Source organism: Melopsittacus undulatus, chromosome 5 (assembly GCF_012275295.1).
Source record: "Melopsittacus undulatus isolate bMelUnd1 chromosome 5, bMelUnd1.mat.Z, whole genome shotgun sequence".
In the NCBI taxonomy this organism is placed as follows: domain Eukaryota; kingdom Metazoa; phylum Chordata; class Aves; order Psittaciformes; family Psittaculidae; genus Melopsittacus; species Melopsittacus undulatus.
The window spans coordinates 56,459,538-56,479,130 of record NC_047531.1 but is presented as its reverse complement, the minus strand read 5'-3'; the positions used below and the strand labels follow the sequence as shown (position 1 = coordinate 56,479,130).

General features: G+C 46.8%; 1 protein-coding gene across 2 annotated transcripts in view; it reads right to left on the bottom strand.

Moving 5' to 3' along the window:
* WNT5B (Wnt family member 5B) overlaps window positions 1-19,593 on the bottom strand; it is a 74,665-nt gene that overhangs the window by 41,868 nt on the left and 13,204 nt on the right. The window contains exon 1 of one of the 2 annotated variants that reach the window (XM_034063343.1): window positions 17,926-17,949. The exons of the other annotated variant lie outside the window; for it this stretch is intronic. Coding sequence (XP_033919234.1) covers window positions 17,926-17,934 — 9 coding nt within the window. The 5' untranslated portion in view covers window positions 17,935-17,949. Of the gene's footprint in view, window positions 1-17,925; window positions 17,950-19,593 lie in introns of those variants that run through there. 2 annotated transcript variants of the gene reach the window in all.

The window sequence follows — 19,593 nt, the reverse complement described above, 5'->3', positions numbered from 1 at the left end:
TTTTAAAAACGTACCTATTATCTATCTGTTGGGTTTGGTAAGTATGCTGTGCAGCTTGGGCCTTGGTGCTGCTTGCTCTCTTTCCAATGAGTGATGGAGGAGGAGAAGGAGGGGAGAAAGCCTGGTGCCTCCTGTGCAGGATGCTGAGAAACATCATCACAGAGAGTTTGTAAGGAAGGGGTTTGTTAGGAGCAGACTTGTCTGCAAGGGCACTTGGAGCATCTGTGGGTAGAAACAGTTCAGCTGCACACTGGTGTGAGGCATCAGCTCAGTCTGAGGTCAGACAAACCAAAAGTCCTGAAGCTTGCTAGCAACTGAATCGAATATTCTGTGGCAGAGGGAGACCTTTGGGAAGGGGGAGACAGAGGCTCTGTATCTTAGTATTTTTAAAGCCCCAGCTAGGTAGCAAAGGGGTTTTTGAGATTTAAATTGAGGCCCAACCTGGGTGGAAGATCCATCAAATAAAAACGTTTCCCAGGAGTGACAGCCACCAAATATTCTGCCCTTGCCAGCACATGAGGATCTGGGAAATCCGAAATGTTTTTGGTTGGTTTCCACTGCCCAGGCACAGATTAAAGAGGAAGTGAAGTGGGAACATGTTTTGTTTTTTTTTTTTTAAAAAAAAAAGTTTGAATCATTAAGGTGTCCTTTGTCCTATACCATAATCTTTCTCCTCAATGTATGACTTCTAACCCAGTGGGCTCCCTTTTTAGCCTTCCACGATGTGGGGTTTTATTGTTGGAGATGGAGCTTAAGCAGTGTTTATAGGGCAGCGACAAAGCCCGTCTCCCCAGCCCGGCGGCAGGGCTCCCTCAGCCCGCTGCCCCCTTCCTGCCTCCAAGGAGGCGGAATGCGAAATGGTGGAAGAAGCCGGAGCCATTGTTCAGGAAAGTTAAAAGAGGAGCTGTCCTTGCTTGCTTGCTCAGTCATGCATACTCAATCTGGCCAGGCCGGGTCCCTATGGAAAGGAGGAGGGCGATTCTTCCCCTCTTTTTAACATTCCTCTCCAGGCCTGGCTGTATTTAAGCTGCTTTCCTCCACGCCGAGGAGGAGGGAGGGGGATGGTCTGAAGTTCCTCTACATTTGCATTTTAAGCACTTACAGCGCTGAGCAGGCAACTCTCTTCCCCCCTTGCTACCCTGCTCCAGCAGCACTCGCTGTGGTGCTGCTCCAGGTGGGTCGGATGCCCTACTAACGCCCCCTCTGTGTCCCGGGGGCTTAGCCTCAGCCTCCACAGGTATTTTAGGTGGAGGCTGGACTGGGCATACTTCCTTGTTGCCAGCTCTAACTACCTCACCCTTTTATGTCAGTGCTGCATTTGGAAAGGGAAAAACAGTGGCCAACTCCATCCCACTTAAAAAGAGATGCTATCTCCTCTACAGCCCAAGGGCCTGGACTATCTCAAGGCCTGGACTTCGGGGCATGTGTTGGTTCCCCCCCCCCCCACCCCTTTTTTCCAAGACTTCCCGGCTTTCTGCTGGGAGTCTATCACAAAAGCTGCATTGTTTGCTATAGGGAAAGCCACTGCAATTGGATCTAATTGAGCCTGATGCTATATCCATCTTACTTTGCTTGGAGGGAGGTGTGGGGTCTGTCTTTACCGTGTCAAGAAAAAAGTAACTTCTTGACCTAAAAAGAGGATGTATATATGAATGTTATAAACAACAGAAATTCTAGATCAGGTTCCCATTACCGTTGAAAATGTAAATGTTCCTGGGTAGGCCACAGTTACAGCCAGTGGCTGGTAATGATGAACCTCTCTCTCATAAGGTAGGTTAGTTTCTGCTGGATTTGAACAATAATGGCATCTCTTGTTAAGCCTCATGTACACATGGATAATGGTGGGACACCTGTCTAAATATAATGTGTGTGCTCATAAGTTCTGTAATTAGAAATAGGACAGGATTCCTCTCCACCCCCTGTTAAAAAAAATGCCCAAACTAGTTCTCCCCACTTAAAAACAAGCCAAAAGCATTGCTCACATGGCCCAGCATACTCTTTAAGGGGAATCCAAGCCAAATGAAGCTGCTGAAACCAAGGTCTCCCAGGTTCTCGGTGTTAAGATGCCCTGGACTGGTCCCACAGATGGAGCAAATGCTCCTCATGCCTTCCTCTCATGCCCCAGCATGACAGAACCTCCTCTGGCAGAGACACAGGCCTCCCTGTCCAGTGAGCCCAGGGCTGGGCAAACACGTTTACTAGTAAAGGTAAGTGTTTCTTAAATAATCCACTGCCAACAGCCATAGACCAATTACCACATGACTCCTCAGGGTAACAAGGAAACACAATTTTCACTCTCCAGCCGCTCTTGAATTTTTGAACACGACTCAGTTGGCAACTGGGGTAGAAAACCATAACAAAACCCACTGCTATTTGGAAGTGAGCTGGAAGTCTCCCATCTGTGTCAATGAGCCCATAGTGCCCTAGCAGTGGCTTTGGTGCCAGCCTTCACTGCTGCACCCAGCGAAAGCGTTCCCAGCCATGCCAGTTGTGACAGCACGGTCCTCTGCCTACAGCCACACAAGCCAGGGCACAGAGGATGAACCAGGGACCTGTTTTATAGAGGGGTGACTCCAGGGAGCAAAAGGGCCATGCTCAAGAGATGGCAGCAGAAAGCAGAGCAGGAGCAATTCAAAGGGGGGAATGAAGGGACTGGGCAGGACAGGAGGTGGCTGGAGACCAAGGGGCAGTGGCAGGGGACACAAGCTCACAAGCTGCAGTGAAGTCCTATGTGTGTGGGGGGGGTGTCCCTGATCTGCTGCAGCAGCTGCTCCCCTGGCCAGAACCGATGTCTGGCTCCTCTCCCTGGGCAATGGGAAGGAAAAGCAGGCTCCAGCTGGGTCCTACCGCCGTGGGACTAGCATACAGGAGGTCCCTGCATGGCAGATTTATACATTTTATACCTTGCCGCCCCATGCTGCGGGTCTGACTGAATCAGTTTGTCATGGTGATTCTGGGGTCCTTTGTTTCCCCGATAATAAATAACAGGGTCACGGGGCAGCTGTCATGCAAACCGCCTGGGGCCTGTGCTAGGACAAGAAGTGATCTCTGTGCTAGATACTACAGAGCTCACTACTGAACCTGCCCTTTGGAAGTCAGGGAAGAGTTAAAATGAGACCTGGGTGGCCAACACACCCAAAGCTTTTAGAGCCAAAGCTAGAGGTTAGCACAGGCTGCCATCAACAGCTCAAGGGTAGGCATCCCTCAGATCCCGCAGCCTCACCACATACATACATACGCACACAGGATGCTTCTAGCAAAGTGGATCCCTTTTTTGTTTTCTCTCTCTCCCTCCTCTGCCTTAAATCCCACTCTTGCAGCCAGCAGCTCTTTAACAGTGCCTTCTGTGGAGGAAGAAGATAATGGATAAACTCAGCTGGGTGGTGCAGGGTGGATGTGAGGACCCCTCAGGACAGTGGTGAGGCCCCATGCCAGAGCTGCTGGCTGGGCTGCATGACACTCCCCACCACAGCCAGCCAGCAAGGCTGTCCTGCTCAATTCCCCAGCCCCAAGCTGCACGAAAGAAAGAACTGGAGAGGGTTCATGGGGCTCCTGTGCCAGAACTGAGACTCCAGCCACATTTGGCCGGAATGCTAGTGCTTCTCCCCCTTCTTTAATTAAATTTACCAAATGCATTAGCTCAATGGCAGCCCAGACTGAAATAGCACCATGGAGATTTTGAAAGATCCAAATCCCATCTGTCCTTGCAATAGAAAGATGAATGGAAGGGGGATTTTCCTAAAATATTTCCTAAAATCTGAGGTGTTTTTTGGAAAGGGTGTCAAGAGTTTAATACCAGGGCCTGGACACATGCCCCGAGTACTTCCCCATGAGTTGGTTACTGAGACACAAACCAAACTATTCTGCTACAGAAACTAACTGGGAACTGGGCAGCTCCTCCTAGTTATTTTCCTTCCTTTGAGCCTTGTGCCCTAGGGCACAGTTTAGTGATTTCAAGATGAAGCAATTTCCCCTCCCAGCTTTAAAAAAAACATGACAAATTTTATCTGAGGTTCATCCTCCTCCTCCCTCTCCCTCCCCTCTTACTCTCCCAAAACGTCCCACCTTTACAACCCCTGAGCAGCTTAATGGGCTTGACAGGTTGATACCAAAGGTGTACAGACAGCACCACATCGGCACACCAATCACAGCTTTGTAGCCAGCAGCCTCTCTCCTTTTTCAGTGAGCTGAAATGCCAAGCTCCCAGCAGCAATAAAACCCTGCCATCATCTGCTTTTGTGACAGCCCCAATTGTACACCCGATACCCCAGCTTCAGCCTGAACCAGGCACATCCAACAGTGCTATAAACTCGCTTGATGCACATTGGGGAGAAGTCCCATAACACTGCTTGTGCTGCAGGTGAGCTGGTTTCTTCTGTATCCCAGGCTTGCGGAACTGCTTGGAATACAACACCCACCTCTGCTGTGGCAAATATCCAGCTGCTTGGCCAAAGCAACCTTACGCACCACCAATCCCCATGCGGGTTGTCTAGAGGTGATGGAGACAACGAGATCCTTCAAGCTGCTAGTCTACCAAACACCCAGTAAAAACAGATAAGGACAACACAGTAAGGCAGAAAAGATGATACTGGCAGGGTTTCTGCATTGGCACCGGCTGGCTGAAGCATCTTCATCTGCATCTTCTATCGGGAGCCGCACAGCCACCGGCAGCCCCTGATTTCTCTCCCCACCTCGCAGCACCTCCGGGGACCCGCCGGCTCCCGCCCCGCCTGCCTGGTTTCCTTCCTTCCTTCCCTCCCTTCATCCCTCCGGCCGCCGCCGCTCCCGGGCCGGGCTCCGCCTGCAGGTACGCTGCCTCTCCGCTAGGCGGCAGCATTGCCCACCGAGTGCCGCCGCCGGCCGGCTACCAGGTCAACCCGCCGCCTCCGGGGAGCTGTCGTCTCCGTTGGGAGCCGTTCGGAAGCCCTGGTTTCCCGGGGAGGGTCAACGGGTTGACTCATCCCGGGCCACGGCATCTCACAATGCCTCACACGTCAATTAATTAAAACTTCGAGCGTTAATTAATTAAGAGTAATTCTCACGGGGGTTGCTATCTTGCAAGAAGTCCACAGCAGGGTACGTATGTTGCTTTGAGTGAGAAACTGGATGGGAGAGAGGGCCTGATCAGCAACCCTGGACGATGGCTGTGCAGGCATGAACCAGTGCAGGATGTCTGAGATCGAGGTTACAAAGAGAACTCCGTTGCTGCTCATCATCACCACCGTTAAGTGCAAGATGGTGGTGAAAGGGTCCTGAGGGACCATAAACCAAAACAGGAAGCCACAGTTGGCATAGCTGGATTTGTGGTCAACACACCCCATTGCTGTGCAAGACCAGCACACTCCATCCTGAACTGGCTGCCTTCTGGAAAACATCCATTCTAAACTTAGTACTGCCTGAAGTCTGCATCTCTAGACATCTATAGCTTGACACTAAGAAACAGTTTTGTTTTGGCTTTGTTAAAGCATGCAAACTTGAGAATGGCAATGGAGGAGGATCAAACTTAATCCATGCTTGGATTATTTTATTTCAGTTTTGTTGTGCAGTGCTTTGCTATGTTGTTGGCACAGTTACTCCATGGGATACCACTGGAGACATTAAGGTACCAGGCACTGTACACACATGTTTTTTAGCACCTAAACTTGAACAGGGCTTTTTCATCCACTTCTCGCACTGCTGCCACAGTTAAAGTGATGATGTCTTTTTCAGAAGCAGCTATACCTGATAATTTACTAGAATTAATAATTAGCTCCTGCATGGCTCATTACACACACAGACATCATAAAGTGAACTATCATTTCTAATGGGGAAAAACATGTGGAAGCAACTTGACTGAGGTTACATCCCAAATCCCTGAGTGGCCAAAGAGCAGCTGGTGTCCAACTCTCCCATCTCCAATCCTGCTGGCTTCTGCCACTTAGAGCAGCAAAAACTGAAATGAGTATTCCAGCCTAAGGTAGCCCTGGAGAGGGAGGGTGGGACAGAGAAACACTAAGTGCACAGGACATCTTCCTATGCTTCCCACACGAGGCTCTGCCACCCAGAGTCCCAGAAGTGCTGGTGGATGAGTGCAGGCTGCGGAAGAGCTCCCAGCAGCAGGAACCGCTCCCACAAACCATCCCTATCTGTTCAGACTCTTCATCTGTCACAGCTTTTATTTCAGGCAAGAGCGAGCCTCACAAAACAAATGTAGAGCTGACAAAAAGCAGTGCCTTGGCAGCCCTGAAGGCCAATGTCCGTCACAACAACAGGTATAGCTCAGATTGCAGCTCTCCCAGCTGCTCCATCTAAATCTTCACCAGGACTGTTCCTGCAGCAGTGCTCCCAGACCACCCATGTGGATCAAAAGCATGGGCAGTACACGGCTCTTAGGCTGCAAATGCTATTGCCCCTCATGGTTTTCCCTCCCAAGAGGCACCTGTCCATTAGCAAAAACTCACTCGAACCACACCAAAGATGAAACCAGAAGTCACTTGGTTGCAGACCCGGACCACATGGCATGAGGACTCGTGCCTGGGCTGTGCTCCCTTTTCCCCTCACCTCCATTGGTTTGGGATGTAGCATTCCAGGGAGGACATCAGTATGGGGACAACATGGGGGGATATCATCTCACACACGCACCTGCCAGGGAGTCAGCGAGTCAGGGGGCGGCTGCATGTGAGCGGCTGGGTGTAACTTCCACTCTGTCCCTAGTGCCAAAAACAAGCATGTTAAAGCTAATCTACCCCTGTCTCAGCTCAACTGCTTTTCTGTGACTAAGCCCCTTATAATGGTTTTACTAAAATCCCCTTTTGATGGAAAAAATCCCAGCTGGAAGTTTCGGGCAGCGGCACAATGTGCAAGTCTGTGTGTCCCTTTCCCCAGCTTCACAAAAGCTTCTAATCGAGTGGAAAATTTGCTGGAGGCCAGAGGTTTAGGCCTGCAATTATTTTTTAAGGGATTATCAAGAGAAAATGGGGGTATTTACGACCCTCCCTCTCTTTGTGTGTTGCACTGTGCCGCTTTCAGACAGGCAGAAACCTAAACCACCGCAGCTGGATAAGGGGAAACCAGGGCTCAGCTGGGCAGCACACCTCTCTGTCCTATGGGATGTGGACCATGGACAGGCTGGGCTTTGGCTCTGCAAAGCCCTTATGCAGGAGGTCTTGCACAAGTTTGCAGCAAGCTTCAAAACAACTTGGCATCGAAGATGCATGCACTGCAACACCCAGCTTTTAAGGGCCTTGTGCCAAGGGTGGATCTCAGGGTTAGGGTGCTTGGTGCTTTCGTGGCCCCTGAGAAGAGTCAGACATGACCAAGGTTCCAAACCAGCTTCTTGCTGGGCATGGAGCCACTTGCTGTCAGCACGCTTAGCATGGGCCAGCCAGAGGAGAAACACTGCTGGCTCTCCTGCCTGAGGAGCTCCATACCTTGCTCAGGGCTATCAGGAGCTCCCTACACTCCACCATCAAGTTGCCACCATCCTGCTTGCATACAAGCGGGTGAGCTATGCCCATAAGAAACAGTGGCATGCCCTGTTTTTAAACAGTAGCCTAAGGAAGGAAGAGACCTGCTTTAATTCCTGCCTCCCTTTGTGGCACTTCAAACCTACCCCTCCAGAGAAGACACCAGCTACTCGCCCTCAGGCAAGGGCCAAGAGAAAGGACCACTCTTCACTATTCCTGTATAAGCCATACTACGGCATGAGTGACTATTCCAGACTCAGTCCAAGAAACAGAGTACATGAAGGAAGCCATGGCTATAGACCATGAGTGTTTACTCTTGGGGTCAGTCTCTCCTTCGGAAACCTCTCAGCATGTGGTATAAAGCAGCTGTTGGATAAAACAGAGAATCAGGTTTTGATTCCTGAGCCTCCCAACCATTTGGCTGCTATATAAGGTGTTTCAAAACAAAGTGACAGCTGCCACTGGGTTTTCAATCTTATCATGTCTGTGTGTGCTAGGTGTGTTCTGAAACTGCCTGGAGAGGCCAAGGGTCCAGTGTGCTTGCTTTCTGGACCATGATCAGACCCAAGCAGCTTTGGGCAGGCACGTAAACACAACACTCAGCACCCGAGGTGTGTCAAAATAAGGATAATTTAAAAAACCAGACAAACAAACACAGATCAAAAGGCAAATGAGGCATTCATGGAATTAAGTTGCCTCCAGGAGCTCAGTGGTGCCTAAGCTGGGGATTTTTATTTCTGCAATTTTGAATACTGCCTAAATGTCATTTGGGTTTTTTTTTTGGAGTTTTTTTTTTTTTTTTTTCTTGGATAAGGTCTTCTGCCCCCTCTCTACCTCATTCTCTCCATCCACATGGACACTGGATTTTGCAGCATTTTAAGAGAGTAAGATAAAAAGATCTTTTCTGGGTCATGTTTGAGCAGACCTAGCTTGCTCAGAATTGCTCATTAAGACTGATCTGCTTTAGGATACTCTGTACCTGTCTAACTTCTAGAAGACAGAGGAGTCTGCTCTCCAAAACAGCTTGAGAGCTTCTGCATCCAAAGACAAGGGATGCAGAATCACCAGTAACTAGTAGTGTAGGATACAACCTGTCCAATTCACTAGCAGCACTAGAAATGTAAGGTCATGTGAAGAGTCAGCTCCAGCTCCATCTTCTGATAAACAGAGTGCAGACATAGTACTACAGGAGAGCCATCCATTACTACTTCAAACGAAGCAGCTCTTTCTCCCATTCTGCTGCTCCTAAGTGCTGTCGGTGAGCCTTGGAGTCCTGAGTCCATTTATACACAGCCTGATGTTCACGGAGAACCTTGAAAAGCCCTACTTCCAGTATCACTGGAACACCCAAGGCTTCCAGAGATCACCATCTAAATTCTGCACAGAGACAGGATCAAGTATACTTGGATCATTCCTGACAAGAGTTTATCTTACCCATTCCTATAACTCCCTAAAGGCATAGCCTACAACCCCCTTTCCCAGCCACTTCCAGTTTACTTCTAATAGTTTTGCTTCCTATCCACCTTAAATATTCTATTTTTTCCTCCAGATTAAGCTCTGTTTTTAATGTTCTCCATGACTAGCAACAGAAAAGAGTTGAGGACTTTCCTTTATAAGGCCAGCTCTTATGGACTGAACCACAACTCCATTCTCTTAGCCCTTGCACTCAGCTCCCTGCAGATGCACCTTGGATGCAACATGCTTCAACTCCACGTCTGTGCAAGGTCTGCCTTGTGAAGAGCCCAATTATCATGCTGCATTATACAGGTGGATTTCTAGATGTATGATAAACATGCCTGGAAACTATTATGATCCTCACAAATGTCTGTGGCCTGCAAGAGCTGAAACCAGAATCCCAACAATGTAAAGTGATTTGCTCACCAGGATGTTATAAAGATCTTATATTTTACAATATTATTATAATACATACCATAAAGATATTATAAAGATATAACTTGCCCTCTGTCCCAGCACTCCCACTACTTTATTTTACAGGTATCTGCCTGCCCCTCTCCTTCATCCTCCGTACGGATGTCCTCTCATACCCCTTGATCCAACAGCAGTGTCCCCCTCAGAAGGCAACAGAGACAATCCCCTACCGAGGGGGACTGCTGGGGACATGAGGGATGTGCTCAGTTCAGTAAGACTAAAGATAACCAGTGTTTCACATGCAGCTGCACAAAGTAAAAAGATCTTATTTATTTTTCTAGCATAGCTTTACGATGCAAGTGAAAAGAGGGGACTGACAGGCCAGGACAACTGGATCCACTCCTATTCAAGCCTGGCACTGCACCAAAATTATCCTAGCATGAGCATTACAGACCTTTGAACTTCATGGGCTCTCATAAATTCTGTCACCAGTCTAGGATGTTCAACAACCATAAGCAGAGTGAAAAAAAATCCTTTTCCAGCAGAGCAGTTGTGCTGACTGTCACTGTACTCAGGAAACATATAGTACACAGGTAGGCATTTGTTTCCTGCTTGCACTATCACTATTACTTTCATGCACAGTTTCAGCTCCAGGCATATCACAGCAGAACAGAAGTGCCCAGCAACATGCAGTACAGAATTAATGTTACTATACCAGAAAATAACTCTGTGTCTTATACAGTGTATTGCCTTCATGTGTAGCTATATGACATAATGCACATCCGTGGTGACTGGAGGCAAGCAAAGAGGCTTATGACTTGGTTTTGTGAAACTGTAGGCACTCAGATGTCTCCAAGCACCCCAGGAGCTTCTGGTGACTTGTACCTTTCAGGAAAAACAATGGAATGGATTCTGTTCCAGGCCCACCACACAACTACAGACAAGTCCTGCCACCCCTCTGCACCTCAGCTGCTTTGTGCTTACACTGAGAGTAGTACATACCTGTGAGAACAGAAAATCTTATTTTTGGAAGCTCAAAACCAAACTCAAGACCTCTGCATGGAATCCCTTCTAGAAGTCTCAGACATGATCACTGACATTCCCGTACCCAGGGTACCACACAGGAAATTTGTCAGAGCCTCCCAATAATGCTTGAGGAGGTCTCAATGCATGTTCATTTCTTCCCCCTCCAAACCACTACCCTGAAGAATGGGCCTTGTAGACAGAAGGGTTTCAAAATACAGCTTGAGCGCAGACACATTGTGTCAGACAGGGTCTAAGTGTTGAAAGAACTGTCTATATACTCAGCTGCATATTGCTAAAACATGTGAAGAAGCTGCTCTATCCAAAAAGGAAGGACAAGTTATTATTATTATGAAAGCTGGGGAGTTTCCAGGGCTGCTGATGTGCCAGCAAACAATCCAGAGTCAGGAGAGATAATCACAGCAGAAATGATAGGAAAATCTACAAGCGCCTGAGGACCACCTACGCAACATCTGCACATGTCTCATAAACCAGGTGTTGCTCCCTGGAGCACATAATTTGGACATGCATTCAGTGTGCCACTCCTACCACTGCCTGGCTCCCACCAGAACAATGTCACGCACTGCCTACAGCTACGTGCAAAGCAAGTAGCGCCAACCCCAGTTCAGAGAAATCTGTCATTTGCCCAAGAATATGTTGTGTCAGTACAAAACTAGCCCACAGCTTGGAATTGGCAGGAACATATTTGAGGTATCACACTCACAGAGAGGGAACAGAAAAACTGCTTTGCCCACAACTGCCCAAAAGCAACTGCAGCAGTTTAAGTCAGATTCGAAGGGAGGCCCACAGAGAAGCCAAAGGTCAGACTCCAGAAAAGACAGATTCACACTCCAGAAAATGGCTACGAAGCAATAAATGCAAAGAGGACTTTATCCCAGCAGCAAGCTTCATACTGTGTACAGATGTGCTTTCTTTACATAAGTGAATGCACTTCAGTACACCCAGCACGTAGTGTGGATCTGGTTGCTTAGTCCCTGGATCCTACCACATGTCAGTGATGGGAGCATCTTCATTCACTAGCAACTCTCAAGAGCTAAAGCTGAAAACCTGGCAGTAGTTCTAAAAACAAAACAAACAAACAAAAAAACCCAAGAAAAAACAACAACAAAAAAACCCAACCCAAAATCTCAATCCCTAGTCAGGAGCCTGCTACACCACAGAGCAAAAAGTGTTTACTTTTCTTCAGGAAGAGATTGTATTTCTTGTATCATGTTGAAGGTGGTCATGGAATAGGGTTCAGCACATGGATGCACTTCTGGAGGCTTTTTATTTTAATAAATATGCATAACTCCAGGGGGAAAACCTCTGTCAATACAAATCATATGGAAAATATTGCTCCTGTAGAAAGAAGAGAGACCAGTTCTGTTTGTGTATTCAGGCACTGTATATATGAAGATATTTTAGAGGCCTCTATACTTAGCCATTGTGGTTTTGATCTTTCCCAGGCCAGAGGTAGCTGTGTAAGCATATAGTCAGCATTGGCTAAACAAGTACTTTTAAAACCATACTATTATTACCAAGTTAGTTAAAGAAGGCTTTTTTCTTCTCTCTCTTATTTTTTTCTCCCCTCTTTTTGGGGGGAATCTGTAATTCAAGACAAAAATCATTAAAAAAAACAAACAAAAAACCACCACCCTTCTAGCTCTTGGAGCAAGATGTGTTTTTTTTCAGTATCCCTTTATATTTAACTGCAGCCAGACCACTTCAGGTCATGATTTCATCTGATCTCACCAGGATGGCAGCACCATGTCTCACCGATGCTCCTGGGGAAACCAGGGTCCCTCAGGAAGCAATGTGGGTGACTCAGGCAGTGGAGCCTCTTCCTCTGAGTCAACACTGTCCCAGTGTTTCAGCACCATGCCAGAGGGTGCTGACCTGCGCAGCACATTGTCTTTCAGAGGAAATAAATGAGTGCCTGACCACAGTTGAGGTTATTAAAGACAACATTGTCGCTTTACACAAACATTGGCGTTTGGTTACGTGACCGCTCCCTATGTGCGTAATCACATTTCTGCCTTCCTCCACTTTCTGAATTGTTTCAATGCTGCTGTGTTTCATCCAGCCCTAAATGCACTTTGATGGTTGGAGGAACAGCTCCAGCAGAACCCAAAACCAAGAACCTGGAATTGTATTGCTGACCCCACCTTTGGTTGGCCACATAACTTAAGCATATCACTTCTACCTTCCCCTCTCCCCATGTGCCAAAGCGGGATCATGAGAAGAAACTCCTTTGCAAAATGCATTGAGAGCTACCAGTGGAAAACCCCATGTAACAGAGCACTAAAAAGATTAATTGTGTAAAAGATGTAATTGATTGTAAAAGATGTAATTGATTGCAAAAGATGAATAACGAGGTATGCTGATTAAACATTCTGGGATTTTTTTTTCAGTAGAAAAGGCATTAGGGAAAATAAAATAGATTTGTAGACACATTAGTGAAGCCTTCTGCATTTGATATAATCATGACCTGCTGTCTTTCTTTAATCCAAGAGTGCTTTGGATTACAGGCCAGACAAGTACTTCCCCCTTTGATGCAGAGGAGTTCAGTGATGCCTACTCTACAGTAAGTGCTCTAAAGGCACTGAGCATTAGCAGGATTACTTTTCTTTCCACAGGCAACTCAGCTGCCTATAATTATCTGATGAAAAATTCCTCCCCTTCTTCCCTAATCCCAGCACTCTGATCACATGCTGCATTTGCTCTGGGGACTCTATTTCAGAGCCATGTGACATTTACAACACACGCTTTGAAAAACACATGAAAAATACACCTGGTTCTGGGATTTGGCACAAATGCAGCCCAGGTTCACCAAAAGGCTTGTGACCCTTTCAAGCACAGCTGGGACCAAGTTACAGTTTTTCATTGTACCCTGTGGCTGGGATAAGAAAAACCAAAAATGCTCATCAAACTTGGAAGCTCTGTGATACACCTGGAGAGCTGGAGTTTAGTTTAGGCAGAAATTCAGTTCAAAACTCAGAGGCTGGAAACTGCCTTAAATGGAGAATAGCTGGAGTATCTACACTCACCTGCATAGCAAAAAGGATGAGCTCAACACATGACAGGAATTTGATAGCAGCCCTGACCACTACCAACACCAAGAGCACCATGAGAATGCTGTATTGTAGTTCAAATAGGATTCAGTTCTGAAGCAAATTACCCATCAATCCCACTACCCATGCAGTGATTTGCAACTTGGAGCAGCCTTAGAGCTCACAAACTGGATTCCCTCTGGATGAAACTGCATAGGATAGCATGCTTGAGGAGGGTAACTCACTCACCTCCTCCACATCAGTGGGGCCAGTTGAGAGCTAGACCAAAATAACACACCCCCCACCTCTAAGTGCTACTGCAAATGTGCCAGATCTTCATCACCAACAGTTTCACCCTCCAGCCCTGCTCTTCCTGGACCACCCTGCCTGCTAACACAGCCATGGCCACCAAAAACTGGGGCTCACATGCCGGGTAACTGAAGTGCAGAGGTATCAGTGGTACCCGATAACTTGTGATATCTGTTTATGAGCACCCTCTGCTGGATATTGCCATTTTGTCTACTCTCCAGATCGGCAATGCTAGCAGGATACCTCTGCAAAACCAGCAAAAAACCTGGGGTGTGGAGGCAGGGAGCCTGTCCCGGGTACCCCCCAGATGCCCCAGTGTACAATGTACCTAGAGCATGTAGGGGACTACTCTGCATCAATACATTCACGGCAGGATAAATCAGTGTTCATTAAAAACAACCAGAAACCAAAGACATAACAAGGAAAAGTCAAACTCAACAAAAGCCTTTCCTAATGATGAAGCTGCTTACAATTCAACATCAGTCTGAACAAAACATACTGCTGAAAAAAAGATGCCGAGGTAACACCTAAAACGCATCCCTCCCGAACAGCAGTCATACAGGCTCTGATGTTGCAACATTTCCTACTGTGGCTCTGACCTGCAGAGGTCATCTATCCACCACAACACTGAGGTGGATGACTAGCAAAGAGGTGATTGAGACATCTGAGTTGATGGTTTGACAAGATGGATAGTTGTCATCTTGAATCTATAGTTCAGGAAGATGACAACATCCTTGTATTCTACATCTCAGCCTTCAGGTGATTAGAAAGTTGTGGTCACCTCTGATCCCAGCCAGGCTTATAGTAATTATTCAATGCAGATGTTTGGGAATTCAAGGCTAAGGCAATGACTCCTCTAAGCCAGTGTCCATTGTCAGATGTTTCAGAGGAAGGTATTAGAGGTTTATGGGGCCAGGAAGAGCATTTAACCAAGTGCAGCTGGAAAACAGTCCACGAGCAGGAGGCCTGATACCTTCTAAACCAGCGAGAACTAAATTCATAAACTGTGTGTAAGACTTTTATCCATATAAACATCTAATCCTTTCTGCATTCTGCTGTGTGCTTGGTCTCAATTATTTATGTGCTGTAAGAAAAAAGTTTCACCTATGTCAGATGTTTTATTTCAATTTCATTGAAAACCTTGTATTACGTAAAAGTATACACAGGAATGCCTGGTTTACTTCTCTGTACTTCTAAGTTTATATACTTCTGTCATGTTGCTCTTTATTACTCTTCACTCTAACTAAGGATGCATAATCTTTTTAGTCTCTCCACACCTCTAAGCATTTTCATCACCTTCTTCTGTTAAATATTTGTAGCAGAGAGATCATAAATGAACATATGATATTTTATTTTCAAGACCAGCATCCCAGAGAATCACTCATCTTTCCACCAAAGCAATCCAGCACATCCCCATTGCCAGCAGCCAAAGGGAGGGGAGCAATGGAGGAAGCAGGGCTTATTACATGGGCCTCTTTCACACTGCAGAATACATGACTGCAGGAGGAGTTATGTGCTCCCGTACCATGCCAGCCAACGGCTGTGGTAATGCAAACGAAAAGGCATTAACCCTGCTCCCTGCTAGGAAACAAAGTCTCCCACTCATTCCTTTGAAAAGTTAAAGGTACGCATTTCTGATGGACTTGTGGGGTGGGTAGATACGCTCTCTGCAGTTCTCCAAAGACAGCTCAGAAATAACCTGGGAGGATCCCAGATGAAGGCTGGGTGTCTTCTTACATCTGTCTGGTTTGGGAGATGGAGTGTAAACAGTGGAACATTAGCTTAGATTAATTACAGACTGCCGGTATTTCGCTTTCATGTAGCCAGCCCCAGGAACATAACACCGCTGATAATTAAATAGCGCCTTCCATCAAAAGGTTCCAAACCACCCAGCAAACCAACCGGGCTGTTAAGGTAGGGCTACTGGAGCGGCACACAGCAGCAGCTTAAGAGGGCAAAGGAACACAGCATGCTTGTTTAGGAAATGAAACATTTCTACTGCAGCTTCAGAAGGCATTATCACATGTCTTACATTACGTGCTGCACAGTAAAACCTGGGCAGGATTAGCATCAGTGCCAGGAGATGTTCACTGGTCAGACATAAAGTTTTCTATTTCATGAGAGAGACTGTTTCTCCCATGACACAAATCCTATTTATTTCTTTTTTTTTTTTTCCCCAGAACATAGGCTCAGCAATGACTGAGGAAAAATAATACTAAAGTTATCTCCCGTTTTGTTTTCTGCAGCTACGGGGTTTTTCTGTGGCCTCCCTACACTGAATATGAGCAACACACAGGTTTTGCCTGAGAGATGACAGTCCCCATGTAAGCGAGGGGGGGAAAATACAGAACAGGAGACTGTTGCCAACACAGAAATGTTCACAGCAGTGGGGTTAATCTTCTGTACTACCACAGGCCCTCTTTCCCCACCTCCTTCCACACACACTGCTACCCATCACTGACATTTGTGCTGGGGCCACCAGTGTAACACACCAGTGCAATGTCAGTTCTGGAGATGGATGGTCAAATCTGTACCCTCCTTCTCATGTGCTGCATCCCAGCTGGGTTACCACATATTCTCTCCTTCATTTCCTTTCCTATCCCTGCTTTTTCCAGTCCTGAGGCTGCTTTTCCCTGCTTACCTCCCCCTCCTCATCCCCTGGCAGTCAATGCCCACCAGTGGCAGGGAAGCTCATGGTTACTCTGTCTGTCACAGCTGAATGAATTGCTGCTGTAAGGCCAGGCTGCTCCCCAAAACTGCAGCCCTGAACTCATCAGCTGTTGTCTCAAAGGCACCAAAATGAGAGGCCCATGCAAAAGCAGAAGGAAGAGTAGGGGTTGCCAGGATCTATCCACTGCTTATATTCACACTTGCAATGGGGAGCAGAATTGGTGGATAGGCTCACATCTTTCCTGCCCACTACATCCTCTGGCACTATCCCACATCCCTCTGTAGAGAGGACTGGGAACCTGCAAATTCAGGAACTCAGTATCTCAAGATCAGCTGCCCTTTGCAGGTAGTTTCTTGCCCTGGATATGGGAAATGGGGACACCAACATACTGAAACACACTCCAAACCCCCTCAGCACTCCGGAGACATTCTCAGAACTCCAGCTGGAACATCAAAGGTGTTAATGAAAGGCAAAACCACTTGCTGGCCTCATGAATGCAGAGTTATCACTCCATAGTTTCACATGACCTGCCCTCTGTGCAGACACAGTGACTGATTGAGTCAATTTCACCTCCTGCATCTGGATTCAAGGCAGGGCTGGAGATGCTTTTCAAAATGCAGAGACTCAGGCTGCAACCCACCCACCAATAGGAGACTGCTAAATGCCTGGCCAGGAGGTGATCCATAATGATAACAGGCACAGGGAGAAGAGCGTAGGGGGAAAGAAGGAAGGGAGCAAACTTCACACAGGAGCAACGTTTATTTCTGAATGGTTAATTATATGCTATTATGGTTTAGTTAATAATCTGAGGTGGACTAGAGAGAGACACATGCTTCCATCCAGTGCATCCTCACCTAATAGAGGTATCTTTTCTCACATACTGTGCCAACAGCCTTTACTGTTCACATAACAGTTGAATAAGAGCTATGAATATTAAGTCTACATAGCAGCATATGGTAGAGCAGCTGGAGCACACAGCTGTGGGACAGCTATTTGTAAATTCTACCTATCCCCACCAAAAAAAACACCCTTCCCTGAGCCCTGCCATCCCATCAACGAAATCAGGCAATCCCAGCTACAGAAGCTGTACCAACTCATCAGGGCTGAGGCAAGAGTACCGATGGAGAGGAAAAGGGAGGGAATGGATCACTTTGCAGATGAAAAGCACCAAAGAACAAAGTACAAGAAAGCCAAGGAGATACAAAGCTACCAGATTTCTTCAACAATATCTACTAGGATTGTTCACTTACCTACCACCTTCCTAGGAAGTGCTGGACAATCAAAAAAGCAGGACTAGATTCAGAGCTTGTGAGGAAAACTAAAGAAAAGTAATTCCCATCTGCCCTCTCAACACTCCTCTGTTATAGAGAGGATAAACTACACCTGGGCAGGTTCAAATGGCTCACAGCCACCAGTTCCCAGGTGAAGTCCATGAAGGAAAGGAAGCACTTAGGCTTCCCAGAAGTCACAGAGGTTGTGTTAGCCCCAGAAACCCCAGTGCCCAGCCATCACACTCACAACTGAGTCCTGGGAGACAAATATGGAAGATTTTAATTACCATCAGCATGAAGTGCACATCCCAGACCTCTAGAATCCCTTGGTGCAAATCAGGACCCTGGTGTATCAGGAGCTCTCTGCTGGCAAAGCTGTACAGCTTTAATCTGCAATGTGTGGCTTGCACCACAGTAAGAGTCCCCAGTGTGCTAGGCACTATAAAACACGAGACATAAATTACTTTGCATTATCGTTATCCCCCTAGATAAATATAAAACCTTATATTTAAGAGTTTTCTCATCTTTTTCAGTCAGACAGCCATATAGTGACACTGGCACACCTCTCATTTACAGTGACATAAGGAAGAACAGAGAAAAATGTATTCAGCAGGCAAATGTGTAACTGCAGTACATTAGATGCTCAGACAGGCGATGCTAATGAGCTCATGGACAAAGACGAAGGATTTCCACCACCCATTTGCTTAAGTCCCCAAGAGTCCTCAGCAGGTTTCTGTCACCAGTGCATCTACACTTGCCTTGCTGCTCACATGTGTGCAGCAGAGACTAAAGTGAGCTCAGGCAGGCCTCCTTGCACTGCATCTGCCCCTTGGCATTTCCACACTATGGGAATACCTTCCCTTTCCGTGAAATCACTCCTACTCAACCAACAGAAACAGCAGGAAAAGACAAGCCAAAAAACAGGACAAAAGAGGGCAAAAGCTAAGCCCTCTTTAGTCACCAAGTTACATCTCTTCCCCACACATTTCTTAGAGGTATACATTTCTGTCCCAACATGAGCAAAAGCTCAAGGACTTCAGTTGTCAGCGTGCTGCCAGCACTGGAGCTCTCTCTGATATATTTAGAGCACACAGCATCACACCAACTCCTCTACCCATTAAGCTGTGATATCTGAGCTACGATTTTTTTTTTTGCTCTTTTTAAGGTGATCTATTTGTAAGAGCTCTCGGATTGTAAATGTGGTGGCTGAACAAGGAAAATAATAGTTGCCCCAATGTTGTTGCTGCAGTTAGCTTGGCTTTTTATAGAGAGAGTAAGTTTTATGTCTGTCTTACAAGTTCCCGATCAAGAGTAAGATTCTGGGTGAGACGACTGACCAATGCATCTGACCTACGGCTGAAAATAAAAGCTGGCTTCCCACCTTAGTTTCCAAGTAAACTCCTCCAAATGACACAGCACCCCATACTGCATTTCACAGGCAACGCAGATATATTTAGCCTGGTACACCCTTCCCACAGTGCAGCGCGGGGCACAACTGGCCGAGTAGGACCTAGGGAGGAATATAGGAAAATGAGCTGGGCAAACCATCCTCTCCAATTCACTAAGCATGGCTCGTGTTTACTTGCTTTGTTTAGAACAAAAAAAAAAAAAAACAAAAACAAAAAAACCCCAACCCAAAACAAGGAAACTTCACAATGGAGTTTTCAGGTCAGAGCTGTAATTAGGTCCTGGAAATTAGCAGTTTAATTTATTTGTGTTGGATGTTCTCTCTATTTCCACTCCAGTGCCAGACAAGAATGTAGGGATGAGAATGGCATCTACCCTTGCTCCTCAGGCTTGTTGTGAGAGAAAATGGTGTAAGCACCACACAAGCATCACAGGCATATGAACGTGATGGGACTCCCCCTCCATCAATGTGAAACCACGGGACAATAAGGCACTTCAGTAGCAGTATATGGGTGCCTGAAGATGCACACTGGTTGCTTTGGGGATCC